The 22,766-nt window shown below is 41.0% G+C and overlaps 1 protein-coding gene across 4 annotated transcripts in view; it reads left to right on the forward strand.

Moving 5' to 3' along the window:
- The window catches only part of ADD2 (adducin 2), a 175,495-nt gene that overhangs the window by 147,115 nt on the left and 5,614 nt on the right, over nucleotides 1–22,766 (forward strand). For 3 of the 4 annotated variants that reach the window (XM_069766531.1, XM_069766534.1, XM_069766532.1), the window contains 4 exons: nucleotides 6,572–6,691; nucleotides 11,501–11,590; nucleotides 14,073–14,238; nucleotides 16,039–16,155. In XM_069766531.1, the coding sequence (XP_069622632.1) occupies nucleotides 6,572–6,691; nucleotides 11,501–11,590; nucleotides 14,073–14,238; nucleotides 16,039–16,155 (493 nt within the window). The remainder of the gene's footprint in view (nucleotides 1–6,571; nucleotides 6,692–11,500; nucleotides 11,591–14,072; nucleotides 14,239–16,038; nucleotides 16,156–22,766) is intronic. The other variant, XM_069766533.1, reaches the window with a different exon arrangement.

Here is a 22,766-nt window from a genome sequence, read left to right on the forward strand (position 1 = left end):
TGTAAAAAAAAAAAAAATCCTAAATAAAGAAAAAAAAAATATTGTTCCCATAAATACATTTCTGTATCTAAATAATAAAAAAACAATCAAAGTACAAATATTTAGTATTGCCGCATCCGTAACGACCCCACCTATAAAACTGTCTTGCTAGTTAACCCCTTCAGTGAACGCGGTAAATAATAAAAAAAAAAAACGAGGCAAAAAACAACGCTTTAATATCATACCGCCAAACAAAAAGTGGAATAACACGCGATCAAAAAGACTGATATAAATAACCATGGTACCGCTGAAAACGTCATCATGTCCTGCAAAAAACGAGCCGCCATACAGCATCATCAGCAAAAAAATAAAAAAGATATAGTCCTCAGAATAAAGCGATGCAAAAATAATTATTCTATAAAATAGTTTTTATCCTATAAAAGCTCCAAAACATAAAAAAATGATATAAATGAGGTGTCGCTGTAATCGTACTGACCCGAAGAATAAAACTGCTTTATCCATTTTACCAAATGCGGAACGGTATAAACGTCCCCCCTAAAAGAATTTCATGAATAGCTGGTTTTTGGTCATTCTGCCTCACAAGAATCGGAATAAAAAGCGATGTCACGTGCCCGAAAATGTTACCAATAAAAACGTCACATGACTCTGGTCCAAGATCTCACATGACTCTGTGGACCCAAATATGGGAAAATTATAGCTCTCAAAATGTGGAGACGCAAAAACTATTTTTTGCAATGCAAAGTGTCTTTTAGTGTGTGATGGCTACCAATCATAAAAATCCGCTAAAAAAACGCTATAAATAGTAAATCAAACCCCCCTTCATCACCCCCTTAGTAAAGGAAAAATAATAAAATTAAAAAAATGTATTTATTTCCATTTTCCAATTAGGGTTAGGGCTAGGGTTAGGGTTAGGGTTAGGGCTAAGGTTAGGGTTAGGGCTAGGGTTGGGGTTAGGGTTGGGGCTAGGGTTAGGGTTTCAGTTAGAATTGGGGGTTTCCACTGTTTAGGCACATCAGGGGCTCTCCAAATGCGACATGGCATCCGATCTCAATTCCAGCCAATTCTGCGTTGAAAAAGTAAAACAGTGCTCCTTCCCTTCCGAGCTCTCCCATGCGCCCAAACAGGGGTTTACCCCAACATATGGGGTATCAGTGTACTCAGGACAAATTGGACAACAACTATTGGGGTCCAATTTCTATTGTTACCCCAGGGAAAATAAATACTTGGGGGGCTAAAAAAACATTTTTTGTGGGAAAAAATGATTTTTTTAATTTTCACGGCTCTGTGTTATAAACAGTAGTGATGCATGAAAGATATATATCTTGGTACCGTATTAGCCAGTAGATAGAAAAATATTTAGAATTGAGAGTCCTCAGTGGTTGATACCTTTTAATGGCTAACTGAAAAGTTGGTAACAAATTGCAAGCTTTCGAGACTACACAGGTCTCTTCATCAGGCAAAGACTAAAACAAATTCTGAAGAATCACATATTTATGCACAACATAGCATAGAAAAAAAAGGGAAAAACCATGGATAAGACAGGTGACATGAAGCAGAATTACCATGGGTGATAAACAGTTATGTCCATAAATATTGGGCCAGTTCTTAGATAAGGAATGTTTTATTGGAGTCTGGTTCTGTTGTGATGACCCCTCATAGTCTGAGGGGCAAGTGGACAGGACTTCTTGCTGCATCCAGTATATTTGTTCTGATGAAGGTCCGGATGTGGACCGAAAACGTTCGACTTGCCTTTATGGATGCACATCAATAAACCTTTTGCATATGATAATTATTCATCTAGAGTGCCAAGTTTTTTTCAGATTTGGATTTCCATCTCAATTCCAGTCAATTTTGCATTGAAAAGTCAAATAGCACTCCTTCGCTTCCGAGCTCTCCCATGCGCTCAAACAGTGGTTTACCCCCACATATGGGGTATAGGGGTACTCAGGACAAATTGTACAACAAGTTTTGGGATCTATTTTCTCCTGTTACCACTGGTAAAATAAAACAAATTGGAGCTGAAGTAAATTTTGTGTGAAAAAAAGTTAAATGTTCATTTTTATTTAAAACATTTTTATTTAAACATTCCAAAAATTCCTGTGAAACACCTGAAGAGTTTATAAACTTTTTGAATGTGGTTGTGAGCACCTTGAGGGGTGTAGTTTTTAGAATGGTGTCACACTTGGTTATTTTCTATCATATAGACCCCTCAAAATTACTTCAAATGTTATGTGGTCCCTAAAAAAAAAATGGTGTTGTAAAATGAGAAATTGCTGGTCAACTTTTAACCCTTATAACTCCCTAAAAAAAAATGTGGTTCCAAAATTGTGCTGATGTAAAGCAGACATGTGGGAAATGTTACTTATTAAGTATTTTGTGTGACATATCTCTGTGATTTAAGGGAGTAAAAATTCAAAGTTGAAAAATTGTGAAATTTTAAAAATTTTCGCCAAATTTCCGTTTTTTTTTACAAATAAACACAAGTCTTATCAAAGAAATTTTACCACTATCATGAAGCACAATATGTCACAAGAAGACAGTGTCAGAATCATCAGGATCGGTTGAAGCGTTCCAGAGTTATAACCTCATAAAGGGACAGTGGTCAGAATTGTAAAAATTGGCCCGGTCATTAACGTGCAAAGCACCCTTGCAGCTTTAGGGGTTAATAGTCTAGGGTTTACACATATAGGCAAAAAGGACTATTGGATCCCCCTAGGCTCCAGAGATTAGGGGTGACTGCATCCCCTGCGCCCACTATAGATACAGCTCTGTTCAAACCAAAAATGTCTGCCACGCTATTAGTGTGTCCAGAAATAACAGATCTCTAAGGCTACGTTCCCACGATGAGTTTTTGATGCTGAATATTTTTACTGTGTCAAAAAACGCAGCTTCTTACAGTTCCAGCAAAGTGGATGGGATTTATACAGATCTCCTGCTCGCTGTGCTTCTTTTTAATGCAGCGTAAACTGACCTTCGGTGCATTTTTCAAATCCGCAGCATGTAAATTCCTCTAGCGAGTACGCTGCGTTTTCCACATAGACTGGCATTAGATGCGAAAAATCTGCAGGTAAAAAAAAAAACACATTTCCATGGTTAAAAAAAGGCATAAAAACACATGGAGTCTCCATTTAAGTATATCAATAGAGTTTCGTAAAAGCTAAATACAAAGAAGTTTTAAAAACAAAGTACGGTAGCTTTATTTAAAACATAACACGCTAACAAGAGCCCAAAAGCCGCAGCATCAAAAACGCAATAAAAATGCATGTTAAAGAACTGCACAAAAAATGCGAGTAACCTTTTTTAATAATTGGTGCAGAAATGGTGCCCGAGCAATCCCAGTCGAATTCTAGCTCAGGAATGGTCTCCAGATAATTATGCACTCACAGCGCCCTCACTGCTTTTCCTAAATCTTTTCTTATCAATACCGTCGGACCCTTCTCATCTATCTACTATATAGCCCACCCTCGCTACTGTAGGCTTTCCTGTTTCCTTACACTCCAGGTCTTCTACTCACCTACTCACCTCAGTATATACAGAAATGATGAGAGACATTTATAGGAAAAACATACATTGCTGCTTATATCTGTTACTCCCTTCCAAAACCTTTCTAGGTTCAGACAGGCCCAAATCATCTGGAGCAGATTGTGATCTCCATCTCGGAATAAGGAGACTGTCCGTCAGCCCAATGTCATGGAGAATCTGTATGTAATAGATACAGACGGGTCAACCTGTCTATCTCGCTTGGCAAAAATTGGGGTAACCTCTCTAAAATCTCCCTCCATTGCTCTTCTGCAGGGCACCCTCTATGGATATTTTGATGGCACTAATTCTAACAGTAACTGGTACTGCATTGGAATAGCTAGCTCTGAATTATCTGAGCTGGACTGCGGTGTATGATACTATTCATGGACGTCCACCTGTCAGCTCAACGACTCTATCTAATAAGTGTGTCGCAGCTGCAAGAACTTATAATAAAAGTCAGTGTAAGACAATTCCAATTCTTCTTGTTGCTGTGAAAAAGCTATAACTACATCACCGGTCAGAATATGCACCACTCTCCTTATATCTACTTCCAATTATCAAAGCCCTCTAAGTGAAACAGGATGGGAAGCCATGGTGTATCTTAAGGGGAAGTATTCGGAGTCTCTCCTTTATGCTCCTGGAATTTCCGCAGCTTCCATCAAACTTGTGGATCAGGGTGAGAGTGTGAGTTTGATACAGCGTGATTCTAAATCTGTGGGCTTCCAGTGCTTTATAAAGACTAGATGTACCCAGGTGTTGTAGTAAACGTTCAGCCCCTTCTTCCTGGGTCCTCCCATCCATGAATCTACTGCCTCTATACTGCCAAAAAATACAGCCAGGGTTTCGGGACCACCAGACGGCCATCATCTTTTCCCCTCTGCAGTGCTTCCAAATTGAAGCAAGGTAGACTTTGTATAAATTCCCTAAAGAATAGTGTTAATTTTGTAAAAGTCCCTCTTTGATATCCCCAGTTGAGAATTGTGTAACATATAACAATTGGGGCGTCCATACCATTATAATAAGGTTTGTATATCCCACTACCGACAGCTTATAGACCAAACCTTCAACTTTTGTCTGAATTTAGTAACTGGTGTCAAATTTAGTGACGTTATCCATGATAGCGGCCGTTAGCCTGATCCCAAACCGTGAAACCACCTGCAGAACAGAACTCTCATAGGCCATGATGTTCCCTCTATGATCTACAGGGACGGAGGTGGATTTAAAGAGGTTTATAGTCAATCCTGAGTATTGTCCAGCTCATTCAATTGTGGAAATTGCCACTGGTAGGGAAGAGGAAGCGTCTTCTGAAAACAGCAGCGTGTCGTCACCATCAAGTGCTACTGTTCTTTCCACATCCACTTGACGAAACCCGACTTTATCTGGGTGTTTTCTGATAATTACCGTTAGCGGTTCTCTAGCCATTTCAAAGAGCGGAGGTGACAGGGGGCAAGTCTGCCGTGTGCCCCTGCCCAACGCCAACGACTCTGAGACATCTGTTAATTCTCAGCTTCACCTTTGCTTGAGATGTGGCCAATTTTAGTTGAATCTGTTGCCAAACTAATGTTTGTTGTCAAATCAGATTGTCAGCAGATCCCGTCCAAATGATCCTGATCTATGGCGAGCTTTACTGCACCATAAACAGAAGCGTGATTGACCTGTCAAACTTTGTGACTAATGATTCCGACGGATGCAATGAACTTTACACCGTGGTTAGATGGCTGTGTCCATCTTTGTAAACAATTTGTTTTATGGTTGTGATGTCGAACCAAGCAATGTTGCAAATATTCTCCATGATAAATGTTTGCAGCACCAATGCTGATCTATGTGTCTATAAAATTCCAGCCTTTAACCCTTTTGTTGTCTGATCTTGTAACTTTAGGGTATATTCATATGAAGTTTTTCTGATGAATTCTGCTAGAAAAAAACACATAAAAAATGCCACGAAATACACTTTACATAAACGTCCTATTCAGAAGTGAGAAAAACGCTTATTGTACACATGGTGCTGGTTTTCTTCAATGTGCTTTTTATGAGTGTGAAAAAAGCAAGTTGACAATCCTTGAGATGTTTCTGCTTGAAAATATGCTTCAAATTTGATAATGAAATGAACCGAAGCAGAAAAAAATACTCCACTTACAAAAAACATTGTTAAACTCTGCACTAAAAACAGCACCAAAAACAAGGATCTTTAGCTGTAATTGGTATAATTACTGAAGATTTTAGCAGCTGATTATTATTTAATTGATTAAATTATTGCTCCATCCATGAAGTTTGATTGAGAGGCCTCAAGGTCTTTCAGACATGGTACATTTTCCTAAAACACAATATTGACACTTTATAGGGGAGGTGTTACCAAGTTTTTATTACACGATTCCAGCAATGTGTCACTTACTTCTCTAATTGCTGTCATTTTGCTAAAAGGATTGTTTTCTCTGCTGTAGATCTAGCAGTTCTCTGAATGCTGAGCTCGGTATAACCCCACCCACATCACTGATTGGCAGCTTTCTGTGTGCACTGTGCATAGGCAGAAAGCTGCCAATCAGTGGTGGGGGCAGGGTTATACAGAGTTCATGAATATGGAGAACTACATTGAAGCAGTTTTACTAGTCCTATAATTATGATTTCCTGATGATAAAATAGTGATTTTAGCAAAACTACAGCAAACAGCCTAGTAAGTGACACATTGCTGGAATTCGGGTTTCTATCTCTATATTATGCTGCCCTGAGATTAGGTGGCAAAAATCTGGTGACAGATTGCCTTGAAAGTGCATTGCCACATCACTTAGGATAGGAAGGCAAATCAGGAACTCCATTTGCAGACACATGTTTCTGGGTGTGTGCCCCTCATCAGAGCAAAGTAGGAGAATTGGTTTGGCTGAGTCGATATTGACTTTTAAGATTGTTACTTCCATTAGATTTCTTTACCTATTACTCTCCTAACAGGCTACATACATTTTAAAATGGCTGATGTATACTTCATACCATTCAATGCTACATACATAATACTTTGGCCATACCATCCTCATATTTCTGTCATCCATTTTCTTAGTGGCTGAAAGCAGATGAAGTGGTAAAGTCCAGCAGTGGGATGCCCATCCGTATAGAGAACCCCAACCAGTTTGTGCCGCTCTTCACAGATCCTCGTGAGGTTTTAGAGACAAGGAACAAGGTGGGTTGGGATTCTTTATATACGAGTGATACTTCGTCTAGCGGAGCTCTTACAAAATCTACATGCACACCAACAATGGTTCTGGCCTTATTTTCTCTACACATCAGGTGCTCTTTTGCATTAGACCTCTGCAGTAGTGTACATGGATCACAATGCACACTTAAAGGGGTATTTCCCAAAATATTAAGTTATTCCATATCCTTATTGATCGCCAGCAGTCTGATCACTAGCACCGGCCTGATGCCAACATCGTGGCTCTTGAATTTGGAAACATGGCTCTGCAAAGCCTGAAAAAGGACAAGTTTCCCTCCTAAAATTATAATTATAAAAGGGGGAACTCTTCCTGCACCTATAAAGGTTCCAATGTTAAAGGGAACCTGTCACCTGAATTTGGCGGGACTGGTTTTGGGTCATATGGGCGGAGTTTTCAGGTGTTTGATTCACCCTTTCCTTACCCGCTGGCTGCATGCTGGCTGCAATATTGGATTGAAGTTCATTCTCTGTCCTCCGTAGTACACGCCTGCACAAGGCAATCTGCCCAAGAGAGGTGCGTCCAGTCCAAGGTGTGGAGGACAGTCTATTGTATTTTTCCCCACCCACTGACTAAACCTATTCTTCTAGCACATGGCTGGACCTTTTTTTAAGATTTTTTTAACCTTTGCAATTGAGGCCACGTGATGGAGGAAAGGGCTTCTGATACATACACCTGTGGGGAATTAATGTCCATTACATGTGGGAGGATTATAATACATATTTGCATACATGAGCTAGCATGCATTATGTATATATATATATATATATATATATATGTACATTTTGGGTCACTTTCCTTCTACAGAGCCCTAACTTGAATGCAGCGCAGGTGCTCGTGTTCAACCACCACTGTTTATGGGATTGCAGGAAATAATGAAGCACTGCTCTCAACTTTCTATGGCAGTGACATAGACCATGAATGCAGCAGACGTGGAGCACGCACACCTGCGCTCCATTGAAGATGGGGTTCTGCAGAGCCATTTTTCTGAATTCCAGAGCCCCAATCTAGGGATTGCAGGTTAGTTCCCAGGGGAACATAGACTAATATCTAAGGTGTAATTCCACATATTTCACATGATAATCACCATGCAAAAGAAGAAGTGTCATTCAAAAGAAATAAAATAAAAATTATCTTCATTAACAAGATATGACATGTAAAATAATTTAAAAGGACAGGGTGTAAGCCTTAAATAGTTGAAGGAGGTAGTCCTGTAGCAAGAAAGTTGAATTAACATAATAGACACTTAAGTCCCAAACTAGTAAAAATAAGAAAAACAATGATATTGGTGGTGGTGGCCACTTAAAATGGACTGCTAGTATAACAGTTTCAACCTACCAGATTTTGAAAAGGTAATATAAAATGCTAGTTCGAAACCTGAATTAATGGCACAAGTGAAATCAATATGCTAAAGACAAATTAATCCAAGGAAAACATGATGAAAAGTAGTGTAAGAATATAGACGTCTATGAGAATACATACAGATATATAGATACATGTAGAAAGCTTAGCAGCAATGTAGGTTACCTTGTATAAGACGTAGCCTTGGATAGATGGTGCTCCAATAGTAATGTGCATAATTGCCTGCTGCAGGAGTGACCCTCTCGCCCGGCGAGCGCCGTTTCGCTATGTCGCTTCTTCCGGGGCATGAATATCTAAGGTGTGAAAACATAATGAAAAATCACCAGGAGTTAGTGTCTAGAAGAACCAGTCAGAAAAAGGAGGTGGGAGGTAAGGAAGTGAAAGAGGGGCATAGTGTAATGCAGCTCCCAGACCAATACTAAAAAACTGTTCCATGTCAATCTATAGACAGGAGGGCTAAACTGGTTCTTCATAGAAATGCCTTTTCAAAGCAGAGGCCTGAAGACCAATGTGTTAAGTTGGATCTATACATACATTGATCCCAAGGAGGAACAACCACAGCCAATATAGGATAGTCCAAGAAAACCACCAAGCAGGGATAAGATATAAAAATGCCTTTATTTATACATGGTTGGCAATATATAATAAAAGAAATAATAATATATCAACAAAAGTGCGCACAACAGGACAATAATTGTAATGAATAAAATCAGTATGAGCAATGGTTGCTTAATACATTGATCCCTCAGCCAAAGCCCAGGTAAATGATGTCCTTTCAGGAGATGTCTCTATCTCTAATGGAATCACAGTACCAGGGTTTATGCTTAATGTTACAGCATATGCAGACAAGCTCTTATTTTTTATTTTAAATTCCACAATATTTCTACCAAATTTTCTGCAAGTATTTCACCAATACTTCACGTTGTTCAAATTCTAAATTAATTTCTCTAAATCGGAAGCCCTAAATCTGTGTCACCGGAATGCTATCCAGTTAACTTAAAACCTCTTTCAAATTCCGCTCTCTTTGAAATATCTTGCCATTTTGCTATTTCAGTCCTTGAGGCAGAATTTCAAATAATATTTTCCTCTCTCTTAAAAATCATCCAAGATAACTGTCTCCATTGGGCCAAGGGAACCTTTACTTGGGGTTTGGCATGTAGAGAGATATTTTTAAAATGAATCTCCATTCTCTTTTTTAAATCCCTATTGGTGATGCAGAACATTTTTTGTCTGGAGTGTAAATCCAGCCAGACTGGTGTAAGTCTTCCTGACTTTGTTATACCACATAGCCTCCCATCTTGCCAGTGTCCTTTATTGGGTAGTCATGATAACTCAAAACCCTGGATGAAGATAGAACAGAGTCTCTCAGCAAATCCTTTAAAAGACTTACCATGGCTAGACGCTGCCTTACCGTGGCTACACCTTTCCTTACCGTTCTAGATACTTAGAACTTGGTAGTTACAATCTTTTACTTGCTGTAACTATGAAGTTGCATGCGCTTACATCTTGCCCCTCTCTTCTACCTTGTACCCAACTTTAGGCAATCCTCAGTTCCCACCTAGTCTTAAGGAACTGCGTGAAAAATGACCAGTTGTGGGTTAGCGACTTTGTTATGGACACAAATTGGTCCACTTTGGATTTACTATTATCTCTCACTGAACTCGGTCCCTTCGGAATCTGGGGGGCAGAACATCTTTTATACTTCCTCAGTTCCCTCCCATCCAGATCCACATATGTTTGCGGCAATACCACATTCAAGACTCTTTGCCTTAGCAAAGAGCCTCTAAGACACGCTGTCAACATCTTACTCGCTCCTACAGTCACGCCCTTAACTAACCTTACCTAAGTATATGAAATAATGAGAAGATTACTTTGGTCTGTCACAAACTGCGGAGCAGAGACAACAGAACTACCTCCTATCTCATAAGACTACCATTAGTTCCCAATCCCTTAAATTATTCCATATGAATTGTTACCCATAAATAAAGCCCACAAGCTGGAGTTGCGAGGAGGAAGAAGGCTCCATCATGGCTCCAGGTCTTGTAGACTCCTTGTCCCTTCCGGAGACATGTTCAGAAGTTAATTCACAGTCACTCACTTGATGATGGACTTGTGTCCTACTCTTTTCTTGCTCCATCACTGCGAGGTTCCTCTTTCTACTAATAAACACTCTATTCTGCACCACCTTGTCATGTCTGTCAGAACTCGCATTCCTCCATTACTGAAAAAAGATAATCCTCCATCTGTGTCACAAATATAAATGATATGAAGCCCGAAGAGGATCTGTCCTTTACTTTACAGGGCTCTCAGGAGAGATTCACCAAGACGTGGTTTTATTGGACTGAGTTCCAACAAACACAAGAATACAGTGATTATTATGGGGTGTTGTCTAACAATCTAAATGTTAATACCGATTTAACAGCTTTCCGTATTTACATTGTTCCACTCTCCTCGCTCCTTTTGTGTTTATCACTTTCCCTTTTGTTCTTCCTCTTTTTCTCCTTCGTTCTTTAGGGTTTTGCCCATTCATCCTTTCCTCTTTACCTCTTTTATTGTTATATTTGAGAATTTTCCGACCTTTAGAGAACCCAGCGGTAGCATGTAGAGGTAGTGTTCCTTCCTCCAGATGATTCACAGCAGTATTAGCTCAAATGTCAGACCATGCTATTACGTATAATATTTTTGGTATTAAGCCTACTTAATATACAAAGTCTTGTTTTATTAGATAACAATGTCCTTTAAATGTAATTGTATTATGGAGGGTTGTTGCCCCTCTATCGTCTACGGCTTCATCTTCCAGCTATTAAATATAGAACGTAAAAGAAAGTGTCTGTTGGTAAAAAAAAAAAGGATCAAAGGTGGGAAAAATAAAAATGGGGTTCTGCGCCCCTGGTGTGAATGGAGTGGCAGTGAAGATGCATCACAACTCTGCTGCTTTCAGTGTCGTTAGGAGCAGTGGTCATAAATGGACCCTAGAAGTGGTTATTCACTATGGCACCATTCACACGGAGGACATAGGACCCCCGTTCACTTGATTGATAAGGATTTCTAGTGAACCAACGTCTTCATACATTTATCACCTTTAGAAGTGTAGACAATTTTTTAAAACAAAATAAGACTTTTCTGTAAATGTATAAACTTGTGATATTGGCAATTATTGTCCTCCGGTATTATGCACTTGGGATATATGATCAGATAAGGCAACAGCTAATGAATGATATTTCATGAAGTGATGATAACAATCTGCAATTTTTTAATAAAAAAAAAATCAGAGGTGCAGCCAACCCAAATTCATATTAAAAAGTTCTTCTAGGTTGTGAAAAAACCTTAAGAAAATAACACAAGGAATGCCTGCTGTACGACGCTGCCTTGTTTTCAGCCCGTAATCATTGTACTCAATTTACTTTAATACACAGATTCGGGAGCAAAATCGCCAAGATGTTAAGTCTGCTGGACCTCAGTCTCAGTTACTAGCCAGCGTGATAACGGATAAGAGCAGAAGTCCGGTATGTTCCTATATGCTTTAACCTAATCAAAAATATCCTATTTTATAAAATATCCACATATTAAGTGCCCACTTAAAGGGCTTGTCCACTGTCAGGAATGTGGGCCCCAAACCTTGTTAAAGAAACAACAAAAATACCATAACTAACAATAACTCTCTGACCCTTCCTGCGTTCATCGCTGGTTCCCGCCACTGCTCTAGTCTCCATGTTTTGGCTCCAACAAATGCATCATGTGCTCTAGCAAAACATTGAGCTTAGCGGCACGGGTCTGGGACCACTTTCCTAAAAATGGATAACACTTTTAATAACGCTATTATGCTTATAAAATGAATACGTTTTTAATGAGACAGTCTAATTTAGAAGACATATTTTAAGATACAGTACTCTTGCAATGAATTCCAAATTAATTTGGAGGGGTCTCTCATTTGTAACCAATGAGCACCATATAATGCCTAAATCCCACCCGTCGTGGTGCTTTAGGGAAATTTGACACCTGCTGCCAGGTTCCCTTGCAGATTACAGAGCAGCTGTGCAAAAAAACTTTTTAAAGTGCACTTTTAGAAAACTTTTGACTTGTCAAAGAGATGTCAGAATTTTGATCGGTGGTGGTCCGGGTGGTGAGATCCAAAACGAACACTAAAATGAGGACTAGCAAGCCATCAGACAAGAGAGGCTCTTGTACGACACTGAAAATGATCTCAATAGAAAGTCTGTGGATGAAGAATGAGAATAATGCTTGACTAGAGACCTGGTTGTTGCAGTATGACATTCTGCCACTAAGGGGAGTGATGGTACGTCTGATGGCACTGAAGGAATTCTCCTGACCAGGTATCACCAGAACACATTACACTTCACACTTCGCCCACTAGGGGGAGCAAAAGGCTTTATTTATTGGGCCCCTCCTCACACTGGTAAAACTAGGGGTTGGATAGGAAGTTAGTCAGAAGCTGACTGGGTTGGATTCAGGCAACATCCCGTGGCAGGGGGTGTTGCAGGGAGAAGACACAGGGGGGTCCCTGTCAGGCGTGGGAACCTGGCAGGTGCCTAGCGAACAGAGCAGAACGTAATGGAGCCGCGGTATCCTAAGAGAGAGACAAGAAGGGAAGGATATTGTGGAACAGTGTAAACGAGATCAAGCAAAAAGGAGTACCAGTAGGAGTCGTGCTGTGAGACCGAGGCAACATCCTACTGAGGCGCATAGCCTGTGGCCGGAACACCGCGGGAGTAACTGACTCTAGGCCTTACTTCAAACTCCGCAGGACAGTTAATTATAGGTTGGCTGTCTACCTTAAATTTCCTAAGAAGACATAGGGGGCAACAGTGGGAGAGAGGCGTCTCTAGGGTCCCGGGAGATCTCCAGGCCTTCCCGTCATACGGGTGCGTCCTAGCCAAAACATACTGGGGGACGAGAAACTAGCAACACCTGGAACTAAAAAGAGAGAGAGCTGTAGAGAATGACGAATGAGAATAGCAGTTGTGAGGACTATTCCGAATGCTCAGCAGGGTAGGACTACAACACACAGGCACTAGTGGTGGGCAATGATTTCCATCTGCGAGGGAAACTCTGGAAGTGCCCATCGGACCGGCCGGTCTCTGATAGCCCTGTTAAACGTGCTCTGGATTGAGGATCCTGAAGTCTTCAGTAAAGAGGTAAAGAGACTGCAACCATGTGCCCTCGTTATTGCCTGCACCTCACACCATCACCATCTACCTTACTGGGAAGCCCTGGGGACATACTTCACCTGTGGGAAGGTATTCCATCCAGCTGCTATTCCATCACCCCAGCGGACCCCACAGCAGCGTCGGTCACCCTGACCGAACACCACAGGTGGGGTCACGAACCCCTGACAGACTGCACCACCTTTATTGGACGCCCCTTAGCAGGGTCGCGGACCGGGTCTAGCCACCGTGACAGCCTCAGAACCGAACCAGAGAGGCCCGGTACCGAGAACTCGTGGCCCTGTGTCTGGGGGCGCTCCATAAGCGCTTCTGCTTAATGATTGGGACCATAACTAAACGAGCCTTCTATGGAAACAGATTTCTAAAAACGCCTTTTTTAAGATGACGTAACACATTTTTGGTAATAAGGAGGAATAAATGTGAGAGTTTTTCTTGTTTTATTGACTCTGGAGAAGAGTGGCGCCATAAAAGTTTGGCAATGGCTCACATTCCCTACACTGAATTAACATGCATAAATAGAAAGTCTGCAATATATTGTAAAGCATAAACTGTGTTGTAAATAATTCTTGTCATATATCATGTATTCTGGGTCCCGTCTTTGGTAGTCCAGGTAGTTTTAGTTATGCGACAGTGTAGGCTGCTGTCCTCAATAGGATTGACTAGATTGGACACACTTGTAGCACCATAGTCTTTTCTCCGAGGTCCTTACAGGACTCGACTGTGCTCTTTATGGCAGGTCTAAAAAAAATGATTTATAAGGTAAGGTAGAATAAATGAGAAATCTTTCTATTTGTGTTTTAAGTCTGCAGATAGTAATTTGGCTTCCAAAACAGAAGCAGAACTGAAGGAGCAGCCAGTAGAAGAGATCCCGCCAGAACCTGAGCCACCAAACCCCTTCAGTCAGCTGACAGACCAGGAGCTGGAAGAGTATAAGAAGGAGGTGGAAAGAAAGAAGCACGCCACGGACGGTGGGTAGACATCTGCAGAGTTTTTTGTTTGTACTTTTGGGAACCAGGTTGGATATATTTCCTCTACCTCTCATTCCCGCAAGAAGAAGATCTATATTATCATTGGAAAGGCCATACGTGAGCAGTTATGATACCAAATCCCAGCAGGATGGACAAGATACTGTTCAATATCCACTCAGACCGATCATTCATGAAAAGGGAGTGAGGAGCTGCTAGTACTGTAACTGCACACAGATAAGGCTTCCATAAAGTGCCATACACGTCATTCACACGTCTGGTTTTTTTTGCATATGAGAAAGTACAGACTGTTTTTCTTCAGTGTGCTAGGTCTGATTTGCATCCATGTTTGCTCCGTGTGTGCATTTTGCACATGTGGCATGCATTTTTCTGACAAGCAGATAAAATATTTCCAAGTTTCTCTTACCAGTAAAACAGTAAAAAACAGACAATACCCCGATGACACACATATGGTATCCATGTGCTCTTTATTTCACAAAGCCAATATGTGAGTGTGTGACATGGATCAAAAACTTGTCATGGTCAACAACAAAAAAACACGTATATGTGAGCAGCCCCATAGACTATAACGAGTATGTGTTCTGTCTGTGAAAAACAGGGATAGAATACGCACCTGAAAAACATGTCTGAATGAGGCTTTTCTCATTCAGTGCACAATACAGAATGCATAGTATGTGATTTGCGTAGTATGTGATTTGAATACATGTGGTCACATGCTGACCAGACGTGTGCGGCCTTGCATAATGCATTGAGCGAGGCTGCACACATCTAGTCGGAATGTGCCCAGAAGTTTGCATATCGCACACTTGTGTTCGCATGTTCCCAGCGCCAGAGGATACTCACGGCATGCGGTGCACTTAGAGTGACCGCAGACTTGTTCAATAAAGCCTGATAACCCCTTTAATGATACTACGTGTATGCTGATACTGTAGTAGAGCTGGTTGGGCCTTAAATGGGGTGTTCAATATAAATTTTATTCAACAGCGGAGACTATAATAAAATACCAATTACTCACCCTTTAAGCTGCCAGCACTCCACCTATGGGTCTCCACTTACTTTTAGTGCTCGTTTAGAACAGAAAATAATATGGAGAGTGCACTAACCAATGTACCTCAATAGGGCTGTGCAGACGACATTTTTCACACGAACTGAGCACCTGAGTGAAAAACAATCACGGCATGCAACACTGTTCTCTTTTGAGTAACCGATGAGACTCGCCCATTCAAGTCTATGGGTGCACAAAAGAGAATCGGAACCCACACAGAACATCCGTGTGGCATCCTATTTTTACAGATACTTTCCCATTATTAACCAAGGAAGCTGTATTTGACCATGTACGTTTTCGAATGTAGATGTATGAAAACGGATGTAAAAAAGGTAAACAGATGAATATTGTCTGAGTTTTCTGGATGAAACTGGGACAATTTTGAACACTCTCATCTGACCTCGGCCATAGGCAGAGGAAGACTTGCGGCCCAAGCACTTAGCTGTTACCAGTGACGCCAGTTATTGGCAACTGTGGTCACCTGCATAGACAGCTTCACATAAGCAAATGGAGACTGCAGGCACCACGGCATTGGCAGCTTAAATAGGTGGGAATTTATGTTCGTTTTTTTGTCATATTCCCACAGATTTAGCAGATGTGATGAACCCTTTATGAGGTGTAACACGTGCATTTCATTACCACACACTAGTTGTTTTTAGACAAGTATCACTCTAGTAATTTACTAAGTATTTCCATTGTGACCTCCATTACTACGTGAATGCATTGTGTGTATACAGACAAAGAAGCTGTGGATGAGGACACTCAGCCGTCCCTGGTGACACCACCTACTTCTCCTGCAAGGAGTCCAACCAAGGCAACACCTCTAATCGTGTCTCCTTCCAAGTCCTCTGAAGGTACGATCTTGCTGTCAATGTTATCTTGTAGATTGTACGTATGGGTACAACCTCATAGTCGGGCAGATTTAATCAACGATGTGGGCATCCGCACTGGTGATCAGAAGTGATGAATCAGATTGGAGAGATTATTGGAAAATCTAACAAAAATCCATCTCTAAATTAGTGAAATGGATGACAATGTCAGTAAGTTATGTTCGCCAGGTGACCTGTGGCTTCTCCTTCCATCCCGGTGTGGGGCTTCTCCCTGCTCTGGGGACTCACACAGGGTCTTAATGAGAATATTACTATCACTCCCTAGAAATCAATCTTTACCTTTCTCCTGTCCCCGTCCTTCTCCCTCAGCTTTATCTCTATTCATTGTGATCATACGTTGTCATTGTGTCTTTGTGTGTGTTCCCCCACAATGTTTCCCTTCTCTTTCCATGTGCTGTCTCATGGCAGGAGTCACCTCAGACTCTGAATACCTGTCTCTGTAGTAAGTATAGACGTACTGGCTTCTTATTTTTTTTTTGTTACCCCTTCTGCTACTGCTCCTTAACGTTTCCTATTCACCTATTTTATACCGAATATTTGGTCACCATGCAAGACAAATAGCATTATACCAAATCTATATCTTTAATAAAATCAAAAACGCGACAGCAGTCACTTGATTTTTTTTGGTTATACATCTAATTATCTGTCTACCTATCTATTTGTCCATCTTCCTCTCTATCAATTTATCTATTTATTATAATAACAGAGATTCCCTAATCTCAACATTTTTGATAGCCCAAGTCTACAAGATTCCATGCTCAAGAGTTTGCAAAAACCCATTTAAAATCTACCACACCATTATATGTGATATACAACTGCATTATGTTGTGTATGACACCATGTATTTGACAAATGTCTTTGATCCAGACAAAATGTTCAGACGTTTCTATTTTTTTTATTTGATAAGAGTCATGTATTTGAAGTCTTCTATTTTTTTACTAGATATTTCTTCTCATTGTCCTTCAATGAATTTACCATATACCACACCCTGGTTTTATCTGATTACTTGCTCTGAGTTTACTACACTTTCTAGTTTATGTCACTTTCCTGTTTGTGTATATTCTGACTCCATTACTAGGCTGTGTGTGTGGGGTGCTATTTTTATGCTGTCTCTATGCACCGTTACTCACACGAAGTGACTTCATCAGATAGCTTAACTCAACTGTAGAGGCACAGATGAAGATTCCAGAAGAAGGTTCAGTTTCTAGCTGAATTCTTGTAGTTATGCACAAATACAGTAGCTAAAAAATACTTTTCTGAACCAGAAATGCAAAACATGAGCTTCTGTGATTGCTGACATACATAATGAGGAAGAATGGAAAGTTACTGACATCAGAGCTACAGCAAAGCTAGAGGGAGAGAGGACGGACAAACTTCTAAAGAGGGGCAAACCCTATTGCATAGCAATACCAGACAGCAACAGTATAATGACAATACAATACTGTATGTATGATTTCCAAGTCTTGGGACATGACCGTGAGAAATCACATCCTTATTTTGTTCAACATGGCACCTTACTAAATATGACACATTGATTCTGCCAACTACTTGTTTGGTAAGATACTTTGCCAGATTCCTTCTCCTGGTTTTGCTGAACTCTCTATTCTGTCTTTTTTTTTTTTAGATACTCTGATTTTACTAAACATGATACCCTGATTTTGCCAGATTTTTTTTTTACAGATTTTTATCCTGACACCAGACAAAAACTCTTTACTTAGACCCCAGGCCGGACTGCAAAATTACTCAGACCCCAGATTAACAGATTAAACCAAGCTAAATTAATTAAACCTATAGACTCCTGAATTAATTCTGACCCTACACTAGACAATAAAATTAATTAGACATCAGAACAAACCTATAGTTTAATCATATCTCTGACCATAACTCTACCATAAACAAAACCCATAACCCAGACCGTCGAAACTAAAATGTGAACCCTAAATCATACATCTTCACAGAATTAATACTTCCCTCTTCAGCTATGAGTAGCAAAGCATGCAAGGTCTCGCTTTCCAACCAAAAAAAAAACGCTATATGAGCTGTCCCATAGATTAACACTGGTCTGAGTGCTATGCATTGTTTTCTCGCATAGCAGTTGTCTGTATTCTACGCTAGTGTGACCCGGCCTAACATGTATTTCTGAATATTGCCCATTAAGTGGTCAACTGGGCTTAACACTCACCAGGGCTCCTGTACCAATTGGCCCTTCTCTCCTCACTCATACTAATGGAGGTGTTCATTCGCTCATGAGCACGTTTATCAGTCTGAAGATGTAGATGTTCATTGAAAAAGTATAATCTCCTCTGGGAAATTAAATATGTAAATAGCCTTTTAAGAGAGGATGATAACTAGAACTCTAATGTCATTTCTGGGAAGTAGCAATCCTAAAAGTCAATATCAACCCTTTAATGAGCCTTACCACTGAGTTAGGATAAAAGCCAAGCTAAACACACTATTTCCCGACATGTGTTTTGAAATGTTGGCCCCTCATCATTACAAAGTAAGAGGCCTGATTTAGCTGGATGAGTGGCCTCTGATGGAGGTTGATATTTAGGGTTGCTACTTACAATAGGTAGCGTTAGGATTCAACTCTTCTTTCTCTTTTAAAAGTCAATATATATATATTTAAATTCTCAGGGGAGCATTACATGACCTATAATTTTCCTTATGCTGGTTTGGCATTCTACATAATGGAGACATTACCCTTAAGGTACCGTCACACTAGACGATATCGCTAGCGATCCGTGACGTTGCAGCGTCCTGGCTAGCGATATCGTCCAGTGTGACAGGCAGCAGCGATCAGGCCCCTGCTGTGCTGTCGCTGGTCGGGGAAGAAAGTCCAGAACTTTATTTGGTCGCTGGACTCCCCGCAGACATCGCTGAATCGGCGTGTGTGACACCGATTCAGCGATGTCTTCACTGGTAACCAGGGTAAACATCGGGTAACTAACCGCAGGGCCGCGCTTAGTAACCTGATGTTTACCCTGGTTACCATCCTAAAAGTAAAAAAAAAACAAACACTACATACTTACCTACAGCCGTCTGTCCCCGGCGCTGTGCTCTGCACTCCTCCTGTACTGGCTGTGAGCGTCGGTCAGCCGGAAAGCAGAGCGGTGACGTCACCGCTCTGCTTTCCGGCCACTGTGCTCACAGCCAGTACAGGAGGAGTGCAGAGCACAGCGCCGGGGACAGACAGCGGAAGGTAAGTATGTAGTGTTTGTTTTTTTTTACTTTTAGGATGGTAACCAGGGTAAACATCGGGTTACTAAGCGCGGCCCTGCGCTTAGTTACCCGATGTTTACCCTGGTTACCAGCATCGTTGGTCGCTGGAGAGCGGTCTGTGTGACAGCTCTCCAGCGACCAAACAGCGACGCTGCAGCGATCCGGATCGTTGTCGGTATCGCTGCAGCGTCGCTAAGTGTGACGGTACCTTTAGCCCCCTGTCAGAAGCCTCTCATCCAGCCAAATTAGACCTCCTGCTTTGCACTGATGGGGGGCAAACACCACAGACACATACATCTGCAAATAGAGTGCTAGGTTTGGATTTATTCTAAGCTATGTGGTAAGGCTCGTTAAAGGGTCACCTATCTATCTGTCTATCTATCTCCACATCTACTATCTATCTTTCTATTTATCTATCTATCTATCTATCTATCTATCTATCTATCTATCTATCTATCTATCTATCTTTTTAGTTCATGAATCAGATCCAATACTCTAATTACCACCCTGGAAATATTTTTCTTGCATGGTACCCAAATTCTTTTTTGGTATATCAGCCCCTTTCTAACAGCACATCACCCCCTGCCTATACTCAAAATCTTTTTCACTTGTAAGTGAAGAACAGTATTTGCATTACATTTTCTTCTGACAGGACCCTCCTAAAATGCATGTTGTTATGATGTGATGTCTAATGCCACAGGCACAAAACGACTAATGCATTCCCTTTGAACTAACCAGTGCAGAAATAACTTATTAACCGGGAGTCCTGGTGTGTATATTTCTAGCTGCTTGCTTTTGAAAACAGAGCTTGAAATTGTGGTGGTTTTTTTGTGTGTAGCAGCAGTGAATCTAACATCACTTTACAGTTACAATTTTACATGTATTTTGCTTCATTTTTTCAGGGCTAAAAGTAAGTTACATTATGTCTGTGTATATCCTGATCTGCATTCAAAATTGTACTGGGCTCCTCCTAGTTTTACATTTGGAAACTTTTCTGGTTCATATTTCCACTCCGTTGCACTGTGGGAGATGTAAGGTATATACTATATACTGTGACATGGTTGCAATGTACTAGGGACAGTGACCTCTTCCATGGTGCATTAAATTTAAAGATCTCAGCTGGCTATGAGCCGTGATGTAACTTAGGTTTTTCCAGTCTTAAGCTACAAGTCTGCAGTCACCATATGTGACTGCAGACTTGTTAATCTTCACATTGCATGCTCTGTGAGGATTCTCTAGTGCTACCGCGTGGGAGTGGGCAGTCATGTGACCGCCAGTATGTTATTTGCACACTCCCGGCCACTTTCTGACTAGACTGTTTCTGGCCTCACCCAATACACTTGCATTGAGCGAGGCTGCACCCATCTAAACGGGTTGCTGCAGAGGGTATGCATATCGCATGCTTGCAGTTGCATGACTGCTCGTTCCCGGAGAATCATTACAGAGCGCAGCACGCACAACGTGAGAATTCTCAAGTCTGCAGTCACATAGTGTGACTGCAAACTTGTAGGTTAAGACCGAACAACCCACTTAAAGTGTACATCCATTGTTAAAACTTCTAACATGTCCTAGGAAGAATTATGAAAAAATGGTGAATGGTCTGTGGTATGAATGAGTTCTGGACTTCAAAGGGGCTATAAGGTGCAAGTGCCCTCTTCTAAAGGGAGCGTGCCAGCATACAATCAGCCATCTGCTGCTTTAGATGTACATGAGCAGAAAGTCAAACAAAAAAAATCAAAAGAATCCCGGGACCCGTGTATCTTCAATGCCAAGTTCCAGAATGCAGCTTGAAGTAGCAGGATCTCAGTTCATCATCAGATTCATGAATTTGTCTCTCTTAACCAATCATCCTCCAAGAACTGCGAGATCACCACGCTCAATGTGAAGCAGCAGCTGGAATAGTCTAAAGCACCTGGCAGTGGTGGAAACACATTGTCTGGCCTAATCATGACCATGCTTTACAACTCATGGGCCTTTCTAAGTATGGTAGAAACCAGGGAAACAATTCCTAATTAACTGTGTAGGAATATTGGAGCTTGGTGGAGCTCTGTTGTTCAATTGCAATGTGGAAATTCTGCCATAGTGTTGCTGATCTAGACGAGGGGTTTCTGGATTGGTGAATGAGGGCAGCAATAATTCTGTGCTTAACTTTGTAATGCTAAAAACAAAATCAGTTTTATGGAATTTGGTATGAAATCTTTTATTGCAGCGCATTTTGATGGCATCTTCAAAAAGTAGGGATGTGGCAGGAACCCCCAGAACAGCAAGTAGATAGCCCAAGAGTGAATTCTGCAATTTGGTGATGTGGACTTATCAGTGTGGAGTAAAGTTATGGTCCATGACTGACGTGAGAAGTATTGTTGATTATCACCTACATAAGGAACCAGAGAAAAATATTCTGGAATATCTGACAGCTCATCAGAATGTAAAGATGAGCGACCAAAAGTCCCTATATGATACATAATGATATAAACACTGACAGGCTCCTGTCTGCAGCTCCATTAAATGTGATTGTGGAGAAAATGTATTAAAGGATATGATATATTTAAATTGGAAATATGATTGGGACTAGAGAATCCTGGTAAGTGCTCAGTGGATGGATTCAGGTGAATCCACAGTAACATTTTAGTAGACCACAGCAGTCAGAATGATGCAAATTGAAGGGAATGTGTCATGTGCCAAACTATGTGGAGTTACTCTGCGGGTTAAGGCCCAGGGTGTGCTGCTACCAGGAGGAAATTAATTTTATTCCTCCCGACATCCTCTGGCTTTCAGTCATAAAGGCCGACACGGCTTCAGTCACAGTTCAGAACATAGTGAGCAGTGCCTGTAACCGCATCCCCGACACTGACTGATAGCCGGCTCAGCAGTGTATAAGTGCAAAGTGAGAGGCACAGAAAGTGCTGCAACTCTTCAGTAAATATTTATCTCACACCGGTGCTGAATTCACAGGCACCCAGCTCAGTACTGCTGTTTAATGTCCCCTATGTTACTTTGTTACATGTGCTGCAGAGAGACAAGAATCCCCCATGTGTGTATCTGCTGCTGTATATGGAAGACATAACAGCAAGCCTTTTACCCACTAGGCCAGAGACAAATGGTGAAACATGCAAGATGCAAGTCATATAATGGCCAAAAATAGTGTTATTCATCATGAACTCACACGTGACAGCTTCTTCTTAAAATTCTCAAGAAACAACAGGAACACTTGACGCTACTAGTCATATTCAATAATTGGTTGGTCATATTTTTTTCTGCTAAATTTGGATGACAACTGATGTATTGTGGGGCCGCCACACTGCTCTCCTGGTAAGCATGTCTAACTATGTAGTACTACATCCTCTGTTCCTGTA

Source organism: Ranitomeya imitator, chromosome 4, assembly GCF_032444005.1.
Source record: "Ranitomeya imitator isolate aRanImi1 chromosome 4, aRanImi1.pri, whole genome shotgun sequence".
NCBI lineage: Eukaryota > Metazoa > Chordata > Amphibia > Anura > Dendrobatidae > Ranitomeya > Ranitomeya imitator.